The sequence below is a fragment of the Hemicordylus capensis genome, chromosome 13 (assembly GCF_027244095.1).
Source record: "Hemicordylus capensis ecotype Gifberg chromosome 13, rHemCap1.1.pri, whole genome shotgun sequence".
NCBI lineage: Eukaryota > Metazoa > Chordata > Lepidosauria > Squamata > Cordylidae > Hemicordylus > Hemicordylus capensis.
The window spans coordinates 19734859-19758441 of NC_069669.1; the positions used below are offsets into that span (position 1 = coordinate 19734859).

At 44.3% G+C, this 23583-nt stretch overlaps 1 protein-coding gene across 3 annotated transcripts in view; it reads left to right on the forward strand.

Moving 5' to 3' along the window:
- Positions 1–23583, forward strand: part of PRKAR1B (protein kinase cAMP-dependent type I regulatory subunit beta) — a 150655-nt gene that overhangs the window by 72325 nt on the left and 54747 nt on the right. For all 3 annotated transcript variants that reach the window (XM_053277084.1, XM_053277086.1, XM_053277085.1), the window contains 3 exons: positions 7090–7151; positions 8272–8318; positions 20291–20449. In XM_053277084.1, the coding sequence (XP_053133059.1) occupies positions 7090–7151; positions 8272–8318; positions 20291–20449 (268 nt within the window). The remainder of the gene's footprint in view (positions 1–7089; positions 7152–8271; positions 8319–20290; positions 20450–23583) is intronic.

Here is a 23583-nt window from a genome sequence, read left to right on the forward strand (position 1 = left end):
CTCTGGGCCAGTCACTTCTCTCTCAGCCTAACCTACTTTGCAGGGTTGTTGTGAGGAGAAACTCAAGTATGTAGTACACCGCTCTGGGCTCCTTGGAGGAAGAGCGGGCTATAAATGTAATAAACAAACAAACAAACAAACAAATAAATAAATAATCTGTGGTGTTTCTCCTCCTCCTCCTCGATCACCTGTGAGGCGCTCTTATTGTGGGCTAAATGGTGTGTGCTGAGTGCCTGCAGGCACATCTTTGTCTTTGGTAATAAAAGTTCAGCAGAGCAAGGAAAACGCCGAACGCCTGTCTGTTTCATCTAAGGATTATAATGGTCTCTAAATTACGAATTTGTGATAGGCATTTCCCCCTCTCATGAGCTAAACACATCAGGCGACTCTCTCAGAAAGAAGTACTGAAAAAAAGAAAATAGTCCTCACAGACATAGACGGTTCCCTCACAAAGAGCCAGAACTAATGAGTGGGGTCTATAAACTCCTAGGCCAATATTTGCCTTAGGCAGTGATTTTTTTTAGACTTTCTACCATCAGAAAAACCCTCTTCACGTAGACTTCCCGGCTGACTGGAATCCCTATGTTTTCACCATGGAAACCCTGTGCACTGTAAAAGACTCTGAGGCATTTTCTTGGGTGTATATTAAGTTCATAAGCTCAGGCAATAATAATAATTATTATTTCCCACCTGCTGAGAAGTCTATGTGAAAAGGGTTTCTTCTGATGGTAGAAGGTCTTCGCTTGCCTCTGATAATAATAATAATAATAATAATAATAATAATAATAATAATAATAATAATAATAATTCTTGTTTACACAGTCAGACAGGTGTTATTGACTGGTTTGTTTTATCCAGACAGCGAGTCCTTCCAAAGGACCTGGGATGGCTGAATTTTGTTATCAGTTTTGTTGCTATTATTATAGATATCATTGCAGAATATAGGCTGTTCCCAGTAAAGTATTGTTGTTGTTGTTGTTGTTGTTACTACTACTACTACTACTACATTTATATTCCGCTCTTCCTCTAAGGAGCCCATAGTGGTGTACTACATACTTGAGTTTCTCCTCACAACAACCCTGTGAAGTAGGCTGAGAGAGAAGTGACTGGCCCAGAGTCACCCAGCAAGTCTTATGGCTGAAGGGGGATTTGAACTTGGGTCTCCCTGGTCCTAGTCCAGCACTCTAACCACTACACCACGCTGGCTCTCTGATGTCTTTGTTTGCCTCCCTTTCTCCCTCTCTTTCTTAGTAATTAAATAATAATAATAATAATAATAATAATAATAATAATAATAATAATAATTATTATTATTATTATTTATAATTATTATTTAATTAATTAATAAGAAAGAAGGAGAAGGAGAGAGGGAGGCAAGGCAAAGACATCTGCTCTGTTCTCGGTGGGTTGCCTCCTCTCCTCAGGCCCCCTCCATCAACTGTTCTGTGAGGAAATTAGACTGCCTTTTGTTGTTTTGTTTTGTTTTGTTATTGTATAATTTTTAATGCCTTTACTGATTTTTGTTTTGTTTTGTTTATAAGTCCCATAACCCACTTTGGGACATGAAAAACAGGATCGACAGCTAATCAATCAATCAATTTGATGTTGTTTCATTTTGTTACCACAGAAGTGTTAATGCATTCCGTGTTTCCCCTCAGTATTTTGGGAACTGTGGTTGAAAAGCGGGATAAAACCTCAAACCAACCAAATCCGTGTATGTGGCGCTGTACTGAGTGACACAGGGAAAAGAGGCAAAATCTCCAAGGAGTTAAGGAACGGCCCATCTCTGAAGTGGGAACGGAATAAAATGGAGCTCGTCCTGGGCCAGTGCCCTTCACTGCCCCCCCTGCCCCAAATGGGGGCCCCTTTGGCTAACGGGGGGTGGGGGTGGGAATCAGCATGAGAGCCATTTCCCAAAGTGTCGTACTCCACGCAGTACTGTACTGTGCTTCCACCAGTGCTGGGGGTGTGTGTGGGCAGACTTTTAAGAGAAATAGCGCCCTTTTCAGTCCAAGCACCATCTGGGAGGTGCTGGGATGGACGACGCTTCCCAGTGCTGCATGTGCTCCTTCCACTGGGGACTGAGAAGTCGCCATTTCCCTCAGAGGAGCCCCACCACTGCTGGGCAAAACACAGCACTGCGTGTGGGGAACAATCACCTCCGCATGATGCCGTGGGGCGGGTGGTTGTGCTGAGTATTTGCCTTAGGCTGAAGCTTCTCACCAATGTATGCTGGCTTTCCAAATTCAGGTGCCTAATAAGTAAACATTTACGATTCTGTAAATTGGCTTGAAAGTAATTTTGCATATGCAAATGAGCAGCTGCAGTTTCCAGTGGATTTGTATTTGCTCTGGATATCTACCAGCAATAGTTGGGGAAGATATCTTTGCCTGACCATTTTCCTTGACATGTTAACAGCAGCAATTGAACAACAACAACAACAACAACAAAAAGCCCAGCTTTTTAAGGAAGGCTGCGATTCTGTACACACTTATTTGAGAGGAGGTCTGATTGAAACCAACGGCGCTTCCTTCTAAGTAGGCATGCATTGAACGTAAAGCCAAGAAAGCCCTTGAACGTTACAATACACAGCCTGATAGGCAGGTAGTGAGTCACATCAAAAGCAAGCTATCCTCTCAGCTGCCTGATAGCGATCATCCCCTGCTGATAACAAACAAGGCCACATTCCTCTGGGGAGTACTGTGCTTGTGAAAGTGAAACCCTCCCAGAGAGCCTCCTGTTCTCTTCCTCTGCATTTGGATTAAGTCCAGTGGTTGAGCAGAATAGTGACTCCATGTTTTGCTCCATAACTCTGCTTCTACAAGGGCTAGAGCTTAGCTTAAAAAAACAACAACTGGGGGGTGGGGAGAAGAAAGCTGAAATCTGGGCAAATCCGGGTGGGCCAAGCAATTCGGGTGAGATGCTTGAAATCCAGGTGAAACCTAGAATTCGGGGGTGGGGAGGCATGGCAACTCTACTCACACACAACTTAGGAGCTGCATGTCGGGTTGATGGGAGCCTTGCAGTGAAGGCCATACAGCTCCTAGGCGTCAAGAGAGACACGGTGTGGTGTAGTGGTTAGAGTGCTGGACTAGGACCGGGGAGACTCGAGTTCAAATCCCCATTTAGCCATGAGACTTGCTGGGTGACTCTGGGCCAGTCACTTCTCTCTCAGCCTAACTTACTTCACAGGGTTGTTGTGAGGAGAAACTTAAGTATGTAGTACACTGCTCTGGGCTCCTTGGAGGAAGAGCAGGATATAAAATGTAAAATAAATAAAATAAATAAAATAGTGGTTAGAGTGTTGGACTAGGATTGGGGAGATCCAAGTTCAAAAGCACAGTCGTGAAACTCACTGCATGACTGTGGGCCAGTCACTTCTCCCTCAGCCTGACCTTCCTCACAGGGATGTTGTGAGGAGAAACATAACCATGTGCACTGCTTTTGGCTCCTTGGAGGAAGAGCGAGATATAAATGTAAATAAATAAAAATAAGGAATTAATGACAGGCCACAGCAATGGCTGCGGTAGGGGGCAGCCTTGAGTTGCTTCATTCTCTCCCTGGAAAAGTCTCTGGTGTGTATTAATCCTCCAGCAAAATGATAATTGGTCAGGAGTAGAGATAAGCACTTTGGGTTGAATGTATGACCGGGTGTTTCCTAGAGCCAAGCCTGAGTGAATTTTGGAACTGCTGGACAGGAAATAAGCTAATAATGGGATTTTGCAATGTGCAGTTTCCCATATATGGGAGCAAAAATTTGCCACAGGTTTGTTGCTGACCTCCTGGCTGTTTGGGCGAATCTTTAAAAATTCCTTTGTTCTCCTTGCTCATTTTGGAATGGCAAGGAATGTGCTCCACACCAGGGGTGCACAACCCAAAGCGCTCTGAAGAAGGCCACTTGGACATCTGCATTCATTCAGGAGGGCCACATGGCGACGTTAATGGCAGAGAAGCATTTTTATTACAAGTTTGATCCAAGGGTTGTGTTTTAACCCTTCCTCTGTTAACCCCCTTTCCCCTTCTGCACCCCATAGCATGCTGTCTCTTCTTTCTGATCTCTCTGAACTCCTCTTTTGGCCTCCCTTTCCCTTTATTCCACTCTAACATGCTCTCCCTCTTCTTTCTTTTCACTTCCTACCGTAGTTCTCTCTCTCTCTCTCTCTCTCCCCCCCTTCCTCTTCCTCTTCCTCTCTGCACCACCCTAGGAGTGTAGCCTCATCTGTTTAGCTTCTTTTTGTTTAGTTACCCACCAGTTTCTAGGAACATGGATACAATCTTATACTGAGTAGGGCCCTTGGTCCATCTAGCTCAGGATTGTCTATCTACAACGACTGGCAGCAGCTCTCCAAGGTTTCAGGCAGGAGTTTCCCCCAGCCCTACTGTGGCGCAGCGGGGAAATACTTGACTAACAAGCAGAAGGTTGCCAGTTCGAATCCCCGCTGGTACTATATCGGGCAGCACTGATATATAGGAAGATCATATTGTGCAGGAGGAGGTAATGGTCAACCCCTCCTGTATTCTGCCAAAGACAACCACAGGGCTCTGTGGGCGCCAGGAGTCAAAATCGACTTGATGGCACCCTTTACTTTACTTGGAGATACTGCCGCCAGGGGTAAAACCTGGGACCTTCTGCAGGCAAAGCAGAGGCTCTACCACTAAGCTTCGCCCCAGCCACAATTGATGGGAGTTGTCATTCAACAACAGCTAGAGGGCCATGTTTGCCCCCCCCCGCCCTAAGGGGAACATCTTACAGCAGACAGCTCTCACATATAGTCCCCCACCCAAATACAAACCAGGGTGGACCCTGCTTAGCAAATTCATGCTCGCCATCACAAGACCAGCTCTCCTCCCCTTTCTCTTTCTCTCCCCCTCTCTGTTTGGGTTCCTCTTCCTTCTGCTCTGTTTCTGTCCCCTCCATCTCAGCTCCTCTTCCTTGCAGGAGGAAAAAGGACATATTACACTCAAATGTGCATGACAGAGCCCTGATCGCCCATTTTAGTAAACGTAGACAACTTTGAGAAGGGAGCGTTTTTGCACAGAGAAGCCGCAGGTGGTAGGGGGTGCCTAACCCTTTCTCCATCTGCCTATTTGTCTCTGCAGTTACCCCTGCCGGCAAGCAGTTCTTTCCTTTAAAGAGTTTCAGGTCTGTTTTATATGTGCAGCATGGAAAAGGGGAGCATTTAGAGGAGAAATTGCTATATGTAGCATGCGAAGGGGTGGGACGACTGTCTTTATTCAATCCAGTGTAGAATCAATCCCTCAAGTCATTGTCCCGTCACCCCTCACTTCTTTGGATTTTGGAACAGAGAGCCATCCTCTCATATCTTTTGCTACATTTGAGAACATTTTGTGTTCGAAAAACAGTATTGGTTGATTGATTAAGTGCCACCAAGTCGGTGTTGACTCCTAGCGACCACATAGATAGATTCTCTCCAGGATGATCTGCCTTCAACTTGGCTTTTAAGGTCTCTCATTTCTCTCAAGGCATTCATTGCTGCTGTAATGAAGTCCATCCACCTTGCTGCTGGCCGTCCTCTTCTTCTCTTTCCTTCACCTTTTCCCAGCATGATGGACTTCTCAAGGGAGCTGGGTCTTCGCATAATGTGTCCAAAGTATGATAGTTTGAGCCTGGTCATTTGTGCCTCGAGTGAAAATTGTGGATTGATTTGTTCCGGGATCCATTTGTTTGTTTTTCTGGCTCTCCTCATGGTATCCTCAAATGTCTTCTCCAGCACCAAAGTTCAAAAGCGTCAATGCCTTTTCTATCTTGCTTCAAAGTTCAGCTTTTTCATCCATAGAGTGTCATGGCATAAAGAGTCTCACAAAAAACAATATACAGATATTCTAATAAAATAATAATTAGCAGTAGTATTTCCTTTGAACCAGGTGCATATATTTTTTTTTATCATAGCAACTGACTTTCATGAAAGTTTTGGTCTTTTGAAATCAGTTATGGTGCTTAAGGGTTTGAGTTTTTGTGCATTCTGAATTCTGATCTTAAGGAATCAGACATAGGAACTAAGTTCCAATTCCTTTGATGCTGGTGTCTAGGAGTGCAGATCATTTGAAGCGCTTGAGGACTTCCCCCCTCATTATTTGACTGAACTCCCCCCAAACCCCATACCTACATCTTCAATCCCCCAAACCTGTTTCCTCCCCTGAGAAGTGTCCTTTCCTCTCCTCAAACCTCTCCTCTGTCTGCAGCCCTGTTGGTGACTGGAGCTGAAACAGAATTCCATGCTAATTCAACATTCCTTGTGATTTCAGAATCTGGGTTTTTAAAATGTCAAAAGTTCTTGTTTAATCACCCTGATTGTATGAGAATGATGTTAAAGATTGTAAACAGAGACTTGAGTTTTGGGCAGTATATAAATATGTTAAGTAAAATAATACATAAATAAGACGCAATTAATCTGTACTGAGCGATTTATGTCAGCTTCCGGGCTAGATTCAAGATACTGATCTTGACCTTTAAAGCGCAACATGGCTTGGGGCTGAGGTACCTGTCGGACCCAGCCAGGGCCTCCTGCTCAGCGTCTTGGGCCGTACTCATGGCCCCACCAATCCCGTTGGTGGGGACTAGAGACAGGGCCTTTTCGGTTGAGGCTCCTCGGCTTTGGAACACCCTCCTCGAATAACTTTGTCATGCTCCTTCCCTTCTGTGATTTTTTTTTAATTAAAAGCAAATCTTTTTTTTTAAGGCCTTTAAATGTTTTATCTGCTGCCAATATCTGGTAGGTTCTTTAGTTTTTATCATCCTCAGTTTTGAGCTTTTTATTAATAAATTTGAATTTATTTATTTTTTAAAAAATTGTAATTTTAAATGTGGTATTAGCCTGTTCTTTTGTTTAACTTGACTGATCTTTTATTTTACATTGTATCTATTTTATTAACGTTGTGAGCCATCCCGAGCAGTAGTGTACTGGAGAGACAGGGTATAGATATTTTAAATAAAATAAAAATTATGTAACTTTAAGCAATGCAGCAATTTATTTCTGTGCAGAACCTGAAGGATCTACACATCACAGTTGATTTGAGGCTTTTCAACGAATGGAATCTTGTTCAAATGTCTCTCCTTTTCTTTTGCAGTGACATATTTGACGCCATGTTCCCTGTGACGCACATCGCTGGAGAGACTGTCATACAGCAGGGTAAGTGTGACCCCTTAAATATATGATGGAAGTATGAAATGCATTGTCCCTTGAGTATCCTTCTTTAGGGAGGAAAGTACATTTCTTCTGGCTCCTTTGAAGATGTAGGAATCTGGCTCCTGCTCCTCCTTTCAAAAGCAGAGAGGGGAAGGATATGATTTCCAGTGGAAAATTGATGTCTGTACTCAAATATCCTTTAGTACTATATCGGGCAGCAATGATATAGGAAGATGCTGAAAGGCATCCTCTCATACTGGGAGGGAGGAGGCGATGGTTGACTTCTCCTGTATTCTACCAAAGAAAACCACAGGGCTCTGTGGGCGCCAGGAGTAAAATTCGACTCAATGGCACACTTTACCTTTACTCAATTCTAGCAGGGCAGCAGCTGGAGAAAATAACATTGGATCATAAGAAGCTGCCATCTACTGAGTCTGGCCATGGGTCCATCTCACTCAGGATTGTCTGCACTGACTGGCAGCAGCTCTCCAAGCTTTCAGGCATGGTTGTCTCCCAGCCCTACCTGGAGATGCTGCTGCCAGGGGTTGAACCTGGGGCTTTCTGCATGCAAAGCAGATGCTCTACAGATGCACTCTCCAGCTTTGCAGAAGGAAGTTGGTGCATGAGCTCTGAAGAAGGTGGGTGGAGGAGGAACATGTAGTGCTACGCTTAGTCCGTATGAAAAATGGCATGAGTTCTTGTGCCAGAAATAGGCTCGTGGAAGATGTGTTAATGAGAGCTGAGATATTTGGCAATTCATCATGTCACATTTTTAACTGCCAGAAGGAAAAGCAGTAAAATGTAGAAGAATTTTAATTTCCTGCGGCGTCACATTTGTCATAACTATACAAAACGGGGGAAGAGAAGGGAAAGAGCCTAATATGCTTTATAATGGTGTTTATCAATAAAAATGGGCCGGGGAATTTAAATGCCATGATTCTTTCCAATGATCTGCTGCAGGGGTTCTAAAACATTGGTCCCCAGATGTTGTTGGACTACAACTCCCATCATCCCTGACCACAATGGCCTTCTGGTTTGAGAACCTTTGATATATCCTGTATGCATTTTGGAAATGGTTTTGAAAACCACAAAATATTTCTTTGTGATTTTGATTTTCTTGCAGGAAACGAAGGAGACAACTTCTATGTCATTGATCAAGGAGAAGTGGACGTAAGTTGGAATTGCCCTCCTGCCCTAAAGAAATTGATTGCTCTCCTTTTGTTCTGAATCATACTATTTTTCTTCCAGTTCTCAGGTCCTGCATTCACATGGTCAGCTTTTCAGCTGATGGGCTTGCCTGTGAACTTGGATGCTGGACAAATAAGGAATGATCTAGCCACCTAATGGCTCAGTGGGGAAATGACTTGATTAGCAAGCCAGAGGTTGCTGGTTCGAATCCCTGTTGGTATGTTTCCCAGACTATGGGATGCACCTATATTGGGCAGCAGCGATATAGGAAGGTGCTGAAAGGCATTGCCTCATACTGCGAGGGAGTTGGCAATGGTCAACCCCTCCTGTATTCTACCAAAGACAACCACAGGGCTCTGTGGGCGCCAGGAGTCGACACTGACTTGACGGCACACTTTACTTTACTCGTTTCTTTTTCCCCATCCTCTGTTCACGCAGGCAAGAATAAAATCAATCATTTCAACCCCTTTAGGGGCTTAAGGTCAGTTCAAAGCTCAACAGTTTAGAATAAAATTGTTCAACCTAATTTAAGTTGATAAAAAATGAACTAAAGAAGAGCTAAAATAGAAAATAAAAAGCTAAAACAAGAAAAACGCTAAGAGCTCAGCTAAAAGCCTGCTGTCCGTAGTCATGTTAAACTCCTCCCCCTACTTTACTTTACTTTACTTTACTTTACTTTACTTTACTAATGATCTACTGATCACTTACCAGACAACTTTTGTTCGCCCTGGTAACCTCATTTTAGGGGAGGGCTAATTTGGCGGGCTAGCTGCTGTTGATGGTTCTCATGATGTGAGAAAACCGGACTGGAATCCCTTAGCCCAGTTTCCCCCTATCGTGAGAATAGCCTCACTATATAAGAACATAAGAACAGCCCTGCTGGATCAGGCCCAAGGAGGCCCATCTAGTCCAGCATCCTGTTTCACACAGTGGCCCACCAAATGTCGCTAGAAGCCTGCAGGGAGAAGTTGAGGATATGAGTATTTGAATGCTCCATGTTGACCCATCTGCTGAGAAAACATAGTCTATCTGATAAGGAACCCCTGTGTGTTGCATAGGATTTGGGGGGAGTCTTTTAGGATGCACTTTCAGTTCAGGTAGGCTCCTTCTGCCTTGATGTTTGGGTTTATCCAACCACCAATCAGGAGTGCACATGGTGGTATCATGGGGGGTGGGGCTAGGGAGCAGGGTCTCCCAATGTTTTGGGGGCCTCTCACCTTGCCTCTTGACTCCTTCATGACCTCCTCCTTCTGCTAATTGAGCAAAGAGGCCCCATTAAAAAGTGGTGATTCTCTTTATTCGGCAACTGGCCCTCTCCGTCTCCAGCACAGCACCCTTGGAGAAGCTGCTCCCAGTCTGTGTAGACAATACTGAGCTAGATGGGCCAATGGTCTGACTCAGTATATGGCAGCTTCCTATGTTCCTAAGTTGGCATGAGATGATTTTCTAGCATTATCCATTTCCACAAGGGCACTTTCCAGACTAGCTGCTCAACAGCAGCAAAATGCTTCTGTTCAGGCAAATCTCATTCAAAACGTAAACAGCAGGGGGTGCAGTCTCGCGGAAATGAACAACCCCCCCAAACAGCAACTTCTTTACGACGTAATTACAACTATATCGCAGTGATTAAATTCGAAACAAGGCACTGGAAATATGAATGGCACCCTGCTGTCAGCGTAGGGACTGTGGTGTCACAATAGAGGAAGTGTGGAAGCACACTTCCGAGATACATCCTGACCCTGTTATAGGGTCTAATCTGGAAAGCACCTTTTCCTATGAATATGCCTACCTCTGATGGCGACCACATGGGGGAAAGCTGAAACAACTGGTTTCCTAATGTAGTAAATACCAGCTGCCACCACAGACGGGTTCATCTGTGAGAAATATTCACCTCCTGAAACTATAAGGGAAGATCATCTTGTGAGGACTTTACCACATCAAAAATGAATTTGGGAATTAAGTCTAAAAGGTGGGCGAGATGGAACTGATATAGAGGTGAGTGGCATTCCATCCCCTCTTATGCAACTAGGAACAAGAGAAGTGGATATTTCATTCACAGGGGTTGCTAGGGGTGGTTTCTTCAGAACAGCTCCCAGATGCATTCCATCTCTGTCCCGCTCCCTTCCAACTTCTTTGCTTTGTCTTCTTTTCTTTCTTCCCTTCCTACCCCAAACTCTTCTGTGAGTTTTTGTGCCCCTTCTTACCCTTCTGTGACAAGTATTTCAGGGAGAGGGAAACTACTACTGTTCCTAGAAAAACTACTGTTTCCTAGAAAAACATAAAACAAACTGTGCAGTCAGCACAACTTACGTTCGGGGTCCCCATCATCCCCAGCCAAAGGTCCTTGAGAGGTGTAGTCCAACCATATCTGAGGGCCCAAAGTTGGGTCTCCGTGATATATTTAAATATTTCTAATCTGTATAATTAACTCTAATGTGAGGGTCTCAGTTCAAAATTCCTCGTCGTTCCTCACAATGGTAAAGCACATGCTTTGCTTCAGGTTCAATTTCTGGCATCTCCAGCTGTGACTGGGAAGGTCCCCTGTCTCAGATCCTGTAGTGATGCTGTCAGTTAGTTTTGACCTAGATAAACCAATAGTATGACTTGGTATAGGGAAGCCTCCTAAGAGGCCTGTTGGACCAGGCAAAGGTCTACCTAATCCGCCATTCTTCTTTGGACAGTGGCTAACCAGATTCTTATTCTTATTAAGGAAGCCCCAATTTGCAGGAGTTTCCTCCACTGTTTTGTTGCCAGCATCCTGAAGGTGGATAAATTCTGAGCCTGCCTCTGAAATTGGAGGGCTCTGTTTAGCAGTTATGGGTAACTGACACACTGGTCCTTCACGAATTTGTCCAATCCCCTTTTAAAGCCATCTATGCCAATGGCAGTCATGACATCTTACAGTTTTATAAGAGAAGAAAGCATGTTAAGCAAAAGAATGTAAGAAAAGCCCCATTAGATCACACCAAGTTCTGTCTCGTCCAGGATCTTGTTTTCGCCTCTGGCGAATTGATCCTCTTTGAGCTCAGATATGGGAGATTGACCTCACGGGTCAGAGAATACTCCTTGCATATATCCACTCAGCTCAGTTTCAAAAGCCATGAAGAACCTTGCTGCCAGGAGAATTTCTAGGAGACGTCCAAAATTAGAAGCTTGGGGAACCAGTAGCCCTTTTAGGCATAATTTTCCACATGGCACAGTCGAGAGCCAAACTGATTTGTCCATATAAAGTAGGTTAATGTGGTATCATAAGCAAACAAATTACTTTAGGTTTAGAGCCCATATTAACCACACCTGCAGGCAAAATGCTTGCCACTGAACTCTCAAGATGGAAGGCTATCAAGATGGAATGCACCCCAGGGGCCGCGTGAAACCAGAGTCGACGCTTCGCTCTAATCACCCAGCTTAGGTTACGTGTACCTCGTGTCTTCCCATAGAGGATGAGAGGGAGCCTCGGGCTGCAGGTTTCATCTTCAAAAATCTCAATTTGCTTTTCTAAGCATGCTCTGGAGAACAAAATAATGTGCTCGTAAAGGGGTAGTGCCCGTAAAGGGGAGACTTCCATGAAGTATCTGTGCGAATACCCGATGCTCTGGGTAGGCCTGGGTTTCGGAATGTTTTATCTGGGCCATTCAGGGAGATAGTCCAGTGGACACAGAACCTTGATCAAGAACTAATTTTTAACAGCTTTGCTGGCCCTTCAAAATAGGAACATAGGAAGCTGCCTTCTACTGAGTCAGACCATAGGTCCATCTTGCTCAGTATTGTCTACACAAACTGGCAGCGGCTTCTCCATGGCTATAGCCCTATCTTGGAGATGCTGCCAGGGAGGGAACTTGGAACCTTCTGCTCTTCCCAGAGCAGCTCCATCCCCTGAGGGGAATATCTTACAGCACTCACTTGTCATCACCCATCCAGATGCAAACCAGGACAGCCCTGCTTAGCAAACGGGACAATTCATGCTCACTACCACAAGACCAGCTTTACTCCCAGATGAGCTGCCCTCCCCAGCTATGATTAGGCCTACTGGTTAACCCCCACACAAACTGGGAGATTGGCAAAGAGCTTTTTATCCCACTCCTCCACATCTGAACATCAGTAGAGCTTATTCTGTGTTATGCCCCTTACAGTCCAAACCTGAGGTCCATGATCAGAATTCCCAATATTTCTTTAAAAAATAAACAAATGTGGGGAGGTGGATCAAAGCCGCTGTGAGGGAGCCCAATTTTGACTGGAGCTGCTGCAACTTAAGGGAAGGTTGTTGAGTCCCTTCCATTGTTTCGCAGATCTAAATGACTTCCTCCGAAGCAGTGTTTAGCTCCTCAGTAGGAGGGGGGGAAAATACAGCTGGCTATATTACGCCTGCATTTTTTCCCCTACAGGGGTTCTTTAGGTAGCTAATCTCAGGGCAGGGGACCAGATAACTTGATCCAATGGGTTGCTTCCCGGCTTGCTTCTATTTCAAGAAACAAATGAGGTATTTTCAGCCTCTTGCACTTCTTCTAGTGAAAGTCATTTTCTTTTTTTAAAGCCCTTGTTTGTGTCAGGGGATGGTGTAATTGGCATTGTTGGGAATTGAAAAAACTCACACTCCAGAAGTTGCTCCTCAGGAAATCCGTGTGACTCACACGGTTCCTATCAGGGAAGGTATTGTGCCTCAGCCACAAACTCTGCCACATCGGCAAAGCCAGAAGCAGGAAAAACAAAAACTTTAGCATATCAGAAGTGCAACCTTTACAGAAGTGTGGTGACATTAACAACAACAGCAGCATCCTAAGGTTGTAGCATTTTTGCAGCTAGCTGGCTTGTTGTAGAAGGAGAAAAGGGGATAGTTGGCTTTTCTGCTTTTTCTTCTGCTGCAGTTTGCCCTGTCTCGTGTCAATTCTGCACAAAAACAAGAACAACCACTACCTAATAATAATAATAATAATTAATATCACCAACATTTCAGACCAAGATGCTTCCAAATTCTGCATCAAGATGCATCAAACTGTGCAAACTAAGACTTTTTGTCTGTATTTATTGTTTATTGTTTAAACAATTTATTGTTGTCAATCAATCAATCTTTATTATGGTCACACAGACCAGCATAAAGTATAAGGGTGAATACATGTTAAAAGTGAGAGTAGATAAAAAGTGATTACATATAAGATGGAATACAGGTATATTAATACTAAAAGGACTAAAAATACTAAAAATAGTAGCTAATACACCCAAAGCATGAGGGCCTAAATGCCTGAGAAATAGTAAAAGTAATAAAAATGCATGAAAGGCATAAAAAGGGGGGCATAAAAATGGATGTAAAAAAGTTAAAATACACGAGAAGACAGAAATATATAAAATAATATAGAAAATCTTGAGTAATACAACTGGAAATGTATTGATGTCTAATTTATTCTGCTTCTTCTAGTCCCTCCTTTCAATTCCTCCTCAACAACTGCTCCGTCTATGCACATAGGAAGCTGTCATACCGAGTCAGACAACTGGCCCATCTAGCTTAGTACAGTCTGCACAGACTGGCAGCACCTCTCCAGGATTTCAGGCAAGGGTCTTTCCCAGCCCACTCAGGAGACGACAGGAATTGAACTTTGAACCTTCTGCATGCAAGTACGCAGAGGCTCTTCCATTGAGCTATGGCCCCACCCCCTATCTTACAGCATGTAATCGCCCACCCAAATGCAAACCAAAGGAGACCCCACTTAGCAAAAGGGACCATTCATGTTTGCTGTCCCAAGACCAGCTCTGCTACCTAAGGCAACTGCCTCACCTTGCCCCACGGAAGGTCTGCCCCCAAGGCTGCTATTTCGCAAAGCATGTACTTAAACAAACATGTAGAATTTATTATGATGTATTATTTATAATATTTATACGCAGCGTTGCAACAAAAAGGTTCTCTAAGTGTTTTACACGGCAGATGGAATGAGAGCCTGGCTCCCCGTCCCCAAGGGGCTCACAATCTAAAAAGCAACCCAAGGGAGACACCCACCACAGCCACTGGGAGGGATGCTGGGCTGGGGACGGATATGGCCAATTGCTCCCCCCCTGCTAAATCCAAGAGAGCCACCACTTTTAAAGGTGCCTCTTGGCCCAGTTAGCAGATATTCTCTGTCCCCAAGTGGATGACAGTCGACAAAGTAACACAAGGGGTACTGCCAGCAACAGCCATGGGGAAGGATACTATGCCAGGCTAAAGGGAGACAGTTGCTCTCCCCCTACAAACTATAAGAGAGGCCTCTTGGAAAAGAGCCTCTTGTCGAGGTAGCAGGACTAGAAGGTTGATTCCGTCGGACCCTTAGTTCGAGCCCAAGGCATGCATTTCCCCTCTGAATTCAGATTGTAGGCATCACTTCACTCTTCCACCCAAAAAGGTTTACATCAAAACTGGGTGAGAGTAAGAATTACCCACCCTCAAAAGGAGCCTACACCCTGCGTTTATGCCTGAATCACTCTGCTGCAAGGGGGCAAGCCTGGAGTGGTGACTCACCCAGGGATGCACCAGGCAGTCACCTCTGAGGTGGCTAGTTCTCCTGTGTCCTTGTACGGGGAGTGATTGAATGCTCCAGTCATTCTCCAGAAAGTGATGTGGCAGAACCATCTGCCTCCCCAGTGGGGGACGATGGAACATAAGAACATAGGAAGCTGCCATATACTGAGTCAGACCCTTGGTCCATCTCGCTTAGTATTGTCTACCCAGACTGGCAGCAGCTTCTGGGAAGTGCACCTGCCTGCTTGCATGCAGAAGGTTCCAATTCCAAGTTCCCTCCCTGGCAGCATCTCCAAGATAGGGCTGAGAGTAAGGTAAAGTGTACTATCAAGTCGATTTCGACTCCTGGGGCCCACAGAGCCCTGTGGTTTTCTTTGGTAGAATACAGGAGGGGTTGACCATTACCTTCTTCCGTGCAGTATGAGATGTTGCCTTTCAGCATCTTCCTAGATCGCTGCTGCCCAATATAGTGCCAGAGGGGATTCGAACTGGCAACCTTCTGCTTGTTAGTTAAGTATTTCCCCACTGTGCCACTTAAGGTGACCGGGCTGAGAATAGGGTTGCTATATTCTGGCTTTCCAAATTGGGTGCCTAATTTGCATATTATGTAAATTGGCTCGGACAATCTTGGAGGTCTGGCAACCCTACAAGACTCCCTGAAACCTGGCGTGGTCCTGCTGGGTGGAGCAAAAAGATGTAAAGTAAAGGTAAAGTTGTGCTGTCAAGTTGGTGTCGACTCCTGGCAACCACAGAGCCCTGTGGTTGTCTTGGGTAGAATACAGGAGGGGTATCCTGTATCTTCCTATATCACTGCTGCCCGATACTGGTTTCCCACAGTCTGGAAAACATAGCAGCGGGGATTCGAACCGGCAACCTCTGGCTTGCTAGTCAAGTCATTTCCCTGCTGTACCAAAAGATGTAGGGTGGGTTAAAGCCATGGAGTTAAGAGAGGTCTGCTTGCCTTGATCTGCTACTCTGGCAGGCAGGATGATGATCCTAGCTCATCAAAAAGCTGGCAGGAAACGTCCTCAAAGCAGCTCGTGAATTCAAAATCAAGCTCCAAATACAGAAAATCTGTCCATAGATAGGACAGTGCTCAGCTGGCAGCTTCAGGACCTGGAGAAGAAGCTTGGCTATCTTCCCAAAAGTATCGGGTGAAAAATGTACGTAAATGAGGAGCTTCCAGTAAAGTACCTGCTCCAAAGTGTGTATTTTGGGAGAGAAAACCAAATCGCTAATCCATATTTCCAAATATAAGCTTTCTTCCTGTTGGTTGCTTTAACTTTACAAACCTCAGGTTTTTTTTCCTGCAGAAAAGTAGCACTGTCAGCCACGCTTTTAAAATAGATTCCCAGGATGGATTAAAAAACAGCACCAAAAAATATAAACCAAGCCTATTATGGCCAGTATCCTGTTGAATCCTATATCTCCTTCTGCAATAACTCTCACACATTTTCTTCTTGCAAACATAGACAACTGGGGGAAGATGTCCCCCACCCCCACAGTCAAGTAGCTCACCCCCCTGCCCCCCCTCCAGCTGGATCTCTGCAGTTGGTGGGAGATGTTCTTCTACTGAGCTACAGTTATATTTTATTGTTTATTCTGCCTCTGTGAGAATCAGATTTCCAAGGTCTTGCATAACATCCTTCTTAAGCTGAGGGCCATGCTAACCTCCTACAGACAGAAAGGAGGGTAAAGTCAGCTCCCTGGGATAACGTACGAGTGCCCATCACAAGAACTGCAGTTGTTCGTATCAAAAGGAATGGAAAACAATAGAAGTCTAGAATGCTTTTGATCTTCGGAAAGTTGCAGGCCCTTGGCGGCATCTTCATCTTCATATTTGGGTATTTGGAGTTCTGCATTCTTTTGCAACGACATGAAAGCAAGAAGAAAGATAGAAAGTTCTCTTAACTGCAGCACAGCTGAAGTCAGCTGCTCGAGTAACAAAAGGAGGAATGCTTGGATTTTGTGCCAACTTTTACAGGGTACAGTTTGTAGATACCTAAACCCTACAAACCGAATTAACAGCTCTGTATTTATTTATTTTTTAAATTAAGTAGATTTCCATTACCTCTACTGAGCAGACTGTTAGAGTATGGTACAAGTTTTAATATGTGCTACTTCTTGGTTCAAACACAGGGCTGATGCATGTGTATAATGGTCCTACCATCAGCTTGCTAATACATGCATGCACATACGGCGGCATCAGGAAAAAAACACAGGGGTGGGGGCACAGAAAAGTCAAAGTGCATTTAAGGGTGGGCAAGCTTGTCCCACATATTAGATTTCTGAAACAGAGATGGAGTGGAGGCAAACCAGCACTTGCCTGAAGGGGTGCTTCCCTAGGGTTGCCATATGCTGGCTTTCCAAATCCAGGTGCCCAATTTGCCTATGACGTAAATTGGCTTGAAAATAATTTTTGAGCAGAATAGTGACTGTATGTTTTGCTCCAAACTCTGCTTCTACAAGGGCTAGAGCTTAGCTTTTTTTTTTTTTTTAATGAAATCTGAAATCTGGGTGAGATGCTTAAAATCCGGGTGAAACTGAGAATTTCTGGGGTGTGTGGCAATTATACGCTTCCCCCACTTGCCCCTCCATTGCTGCCCTTCACACACACACACACACACACACACACACACACACACACACACACACACACTTAGCCCAGAAGTTGAGAGTTTGCAAGGGTGAATGAATGAATGAATCTATTTCGGTCATTGACCAGAATAAACATTACTGTTTATAAACAATTATTGTGCGGGTGAAATTTCATTATTGTGAACAACTTGGAGCTGCCACCAACAAGGTTATCCCTGCAAGCGGCCCCAGGCATTGTGGCCCCTGAGGCAGGGCACATAATGCTGCCTAGCCCCACAGCCCTGGTGGGGGCCAGCTCCCTTTCATGTGACCTCTGCAAGCTTTTAAAGTGGTCGGCAGGGCAGGGAGAGGGGAGGTTGCCAGCACTCTCTTACTCTCTCCTTGTGCTCCTTGCAAGAGGTGTGAGGAGAGGTCCCTAGCTGATGCTGGACTACAACTCCCATCATCCCCAGCCACAATGGTCAAAGGGGCTACAACTATGGGAGTTGTAGTCCAACAACATCTGGAGACCCGGGGTGGGGAACCCCTGCCTTAGGCGGTTCTGAAATGCTCACCACTCTTTACTTTTTTCTTGGGAAACCAGAGGGCTAAAATGACTTGGAACTTTAAACAGAACTCTTCCAAAGGGACAAGGCTTCTTCCTTCCTTCCTTTTTTTTTGAATTTGCAAGATTTGGGCAGATTTGCAGAGTAAACTTAGTGTGGCTGAACTCCTAGCCGAAGGACAGGACAATGTATCATCAATGTACTTTGTCATCATCATAAAGAAGACAGAATTTACTGTTTGAGTCTGGCCAAACATTGAGGTTTTCGTAAAGTGGCTTCCTGCTTCCAGTTCGCCCCCCCTGCCCCCCCGGCGCCTTTTATGTGACTGATACTAGAAAATGGCATTTTTATGGGGGGAATCAGTGCAGGTCCTTAAGTTCACAACATTAGAGAAGATGACTTCTAACTAACTAACTAACTAACTAACACATTTGTATACTGCCCAAAACGCAAGTCTCTGGGCACTTTTCAACAAAACAATACAAACTAAAAATGTTAAAACATTGCAACAATTTAAAACTTAAAACGACGTTAAAACTATTAAAAATCATCAAACTATTAAACATAATTTTATACTCCTGGTTTTTTCTGGGGAAGGAAGTAGATAGCATAGTTTCTTCTAGGGCAGGGATTCCCAACCTTGGGTTCCCAGATGTGTTGGACTGCAACTCCTATCATCCCCAGCCACAATGGCCATTTGCCCAGCAACATCTGGAGACCCAAAGTTGAGAACCTCTTTTCTAGGGCATAGTTTCACCACAAACATAAACTGGCTTAATAGTTATTCCCCCTTCCAAAGGGAGCACTGTAGTTTTATGAGGGAACTCAGCATATCTTAGGACCAGGGTTCCCTGTAACAGGGAATTCTAGATGTTGTTGACTACAGCTCCTAGCATTCCCAGCCAAATGATGAAAATGGACTAGTCCATCAGAAAATATTAGCCATCAGAAACATTTATCTTGGTATTGAAATCTGATAGCTAATGAAAATTTTTTCAGAATAGTTCATCAGAAAACACTACCTGTCAGAAAAGGTTACCCCAGTGTAGAAATCTGACAAGTAATAAAAACTTGTTGACTAGTCCAACAAAATACATTCGCCATCAGAAAAGCTCACACCAGTGTTGAAATCTAATAGGGTAATGTGTTTTAATTGTGTTTTAATAGTTTTAACTTTTTAATTTTAACTGTTGAAATGTTTTAATCTTTTATTGGCTGTTTTTAATGTTTGTAAACCACCAAGAGAACTTGTGTTTTGAGCGATATAGAAATGTATTAAATATAAATAAATAAATAATGAAAATTTTCAGACTAGTCCATCAGAAAACATTACCCATCATCAAAGGTTACCCTGACATTGAAATCTGACAGGGTAATGAAAGATTTATTATTATTATTATTATTATTATTATTATTAACATTTATATCCCGCTCTTCCTCCAAGGAGCCCAGAGCGATTTTGAACTAGACCATCAGAAAACATTACCCATCAGAAAAGTACTGATGATATTGAAATCTGATAGAGTAATAAAAAGTATTGGTATTGAATTCTGACAGGGTAATGAAAAATTTCGGACTAGTCCATTACAAAACATTACAAGAAAATCTCATGGGGTAAGGACAAATACCATTATAGAGGCCCTGCTTGTTGACTGATCTCCACTTTGTTATACATCTGTTGAAAACACAGCACAGAGTTGGCCATATGAAAGTGGTCTTAGAAAATGTCAGGAACTGCCCTTCACTAATGAAGTTTATAGAAGAAAGCATCCCTTTATGTAAGATGTTTTCCCTGCTCTGTGCCGGGTTCTTTTCTGTTTCACAGGAATTGTGTTTTCCTACAAGAAAACATACCATTGCAGCTATCTCCTCTCCTCTCCTCTCCTCTCCTCTCCTCTCCTCTCCTCCTTTCAAGTTTGACAGTGTTAATGAAAAGCCAAAAAAAGAGAGATGACAGTTCTGCCTCTTGGTTCTGTGTGTGCATGGAACTCTAGAAAGGGTGCGGGATGGCAGGTGGGGTGAGGAGATCTCTTTAATGCCAGCAAACAACGGATGCCAGTAAACACGGCCGTTGTACTACAGCAAGAAGACTTGAAATTCTGTCCGCAAAGCAGGTTGTTCCTCCCTCTTGTTTTTTTCTTTTCTGGGTGACTCTCTGAGGAAACGGCTCAGCCATTGTTCTTGAACTGTTGACTTCCAGAGGCCTAACTTGAGAAAGAAAGCTATTTATGTGTTTGTGTGTGTGTCATGTGTATTTAAGAGGACAATCCCTCCCCCCAACAAAGGTCCTCTGACTCAATTGCTTTTCTCTTTTCTTTCACCAATAGGTGTATGTGAATGGCGAATGGGTCACCAGCATTGGAGAAGGCGGCAGCTTCGGAGAGCTTGCTCTCATCTATGGGACGCCCAGAGCTGCCACCGTCAAAGCCAAGACAGACCTCAAGCTTTGGGGCATTGACAGGGATAGCTACAGACGCATCTTAATGGTGGGTTTCAAGCCTAATGACTTGCTTACATTATTGCTGCCATTTCACTGGTCCCTTTTCAGGACGCCATAAACCTTCTTCATCCTCATCCTCATAAATAATAATAAACTTTATTTCTGAGCCGCCCCATCACAAATTATTCTCTGGGCAGCTCACAACAGAGGATTAAAATGCATAACACATTAAGTCATAACAAACAAACAAAAAAGTAAAAAGAAAATCTAATACAAAACAGCTTAAAAACCCATTTTAAAATTTGTTAAAAATCAGAACAGATCTGGAAACCCAAATTTAAAAACCCAAATTTAAAAGGCCTGAGTGAATAAAAAGGACTTTACCTGGTGTCTAAAAGAACAAAGTGATGAAGCCAGGCGAACTTCACTGGGAAGGCTATTCCATAAATGGGGTGCAACCATTGAAAAGGCCCTCTCCCCGGTAGTCACCCACCTCACCTCGTGTGGCAGGGGCACCCGCAGGAGAGCCCTTTCACATTTTGTGATAGCTGTGAGAGACGTTTCAAGTCAGACTCTTGGCCCTGATGTCTTGTGGTAGGAGACAGAGGAGAGCTGTTATTATTATGTATGTACAAAACAAACAGTGCACAAAAGCGTACATTTGTGGAGGGGGAAAAGGCTCTGTAAAACAAATGCCACTTTCCCAATTTGTTTTTATGAGAAACAGGAATCTTCTCGCCCAGGGGTTCCCAACAGGGGGTATGAGTGCCCGTAGGGGTACTTGAAGGATCCTCATATAGCCCTCTGACTTCCTATGCTGCCGCCACGCTGTTTATTCCCCATCTGAGGATTGCCAGGAGGCTTTTCAGACAGCAGGCTTTATAGCTGGTTTGCCGCAAGGCTTTACTGTGAGTTTGGGGCACAACGGATACTGCCACGCAAAAAGAGGATTTTTTTTATTTAGCATGGACATAAATCAGGCTAGGTTCCAATATGGAGAGGGAAACCTGAATCGTGTGTGAAGTGCTCTCTGAAATATCGCACGGACTTCGAGGTAAATCTGGCTAATATGTGAACGTGCACCCAGCCTCTCAAAGCAAAGCCGCATTAAGGCCGCCGTCTGAAAACGCTCCAGCTTGATGCCAATGAGTCCTCAGTGATGTCTGCTGCAGAAGGGGAGGGAGGAAAGTCAAAGACCCTGGCTGGCTGGCTGTGTGATGAAACCCAGCACACCGCTCCCCTCAGCCTGCCTGACAGGCATCAGGACATTAGCACTGAGTACTCCTATTGAAATTAATAGGATGAGTAAACTTGTCCTGTCAATTTCAATAAGATGCTTTATGAATAACCTAGTCTAGATGTGAGTCAGTGACTGGAGTAGTCGTCTCTCTCTAACTATAACATTTCAATGTGTGTGCGCGTGCGCGTGCGCGTAAAGTCACTGTGGGGTATCTGGGCTGAATGTTTGTGACAGAAGGGGACACTTGTTAAAAAAGTTTGGGAATCCTTGCTGTGTTGGTGTCAAGCACTGGCTGCAGCCAGACCCAAATCTAAGCCTAAGAACGTAGGAAGCTGCTATATACTGAGTCAGACCCTTGGTCCACCTTGCTCAGTATTGTCTACACAGACTGGCACAACTTCTCCAAGGTTGCAGGCAGGAGTCTCTCTCAGCCCTATCTTAGAGATGCTGCCAGGGAGGGAACTTGGAACCTTCTGCTCTTCCCAGAGCAGCTTCACCCCCCGAGGGGAATATTTGACAGTGCTGCTCACACATCAAGTCTCCCCTTCATATGCAACCAGGGTGGACCCTGCTTAGCTAAGGGGACAAGTCATGCTTGCTACCCCAAGACCAGCAATCTGCTCAAGCCTGGAAGATGTGGAAGGTCTAGAAGCAGAAGGAAGCTGGATCATGAAGTACAGCTCTATTGGCCATGCCATTTGTGCCAAACAGGGCCAGTCCAGAGGCTTCCTACTGTCTGCCATTTCCCAGGAATGTGCACAGGACTTGGGACTCCTGAGCACTCCTCCTCCCACCCAGCGACCCGTTGTGAGAACCAGCCTATGAATATGGATCTTCCCTTTAGCACCAATAGGAAGTGTTCTTCTTTTGCCACATAGCAACTACATGAGAGAGCCCCAATCCAGATTTGGATTGTGGTGGGGACAAAGGTTTAATGCCCTCCTCCCCTGCCACAGCCACGCTCCAAATTGTTCCTTGCCTACGCACACACAGAAATGTCACGCCTGTCCACACTACTGTATTTACCTTATTAATAATGTCACATTTACTTTGGTCCTTCATTAAGTAGTGTCTTAGTTTCAAGTTTATAAGATTCCGGTGAACAGTATTGTATATTTGTGTGTGTGTGTGCATGTGCACATGCTGAAATTGAATCATTATCAGCCTTTGGATACTTCTGTCTCCAGTCACATTCTGGTTGCAAAGAGCCCTTATAAGGCAAGAATGTTCATTTGCATAGCTCCCATATATTCCAATAATGTGCATGCAGGATAAATTCTAGTGGATCGTGCCCTTTGTCACTTCTTTATCGGTGAATCATCCTCCCCAAACCAGATCTCAGTCAGTAGTCTTCTCACCCACCTTTTTTTTTTTAAACTCACTTTCTCATCCAGTTGGTGGGAAACCCATTTTTTGCCATTAATTAGTGAGATCAGATGGAGTGTGTTGTGCAACCCTTTTTCTTGTCAGCCGTAACTTCTCCGAGGAGGCCCTGCTGGTTCCCACACTAGCCATCTGACTAATGCAGCCATGATCCATTTCTCCCTGGCCTGAATACCTTAGCGGGGCTTTCTGTGGGCAAAAATAATCTGTGGGTTACATACAACAACATATGGCAGCTGGGCCTGCTGATATTTAGTGAATTTCCTTATTGGGACATCATTCGTGACTAATCCAAATTAGTCAGTCAGTCCCTCTCCACGAACTCGCTGTGCTGTTTTTTTCATCCTGAAGCTGTCAAACATATTAATATTGAGCCTGCCAAAGTCCAGGGATGGAAAAGAAGAGGCCCAAGTATTGCTGAATGCTGCTACGAGAAAACAAATTTCATCTTCAGCAGGGTAGCTGTGTTGTTGGCATTGAAGGGATGTCAGTCTTCCTCCTCAGGTAATGTCCTCTCCCAGTGGCTGACATGAAACAATGATATATACAGAAAGCAG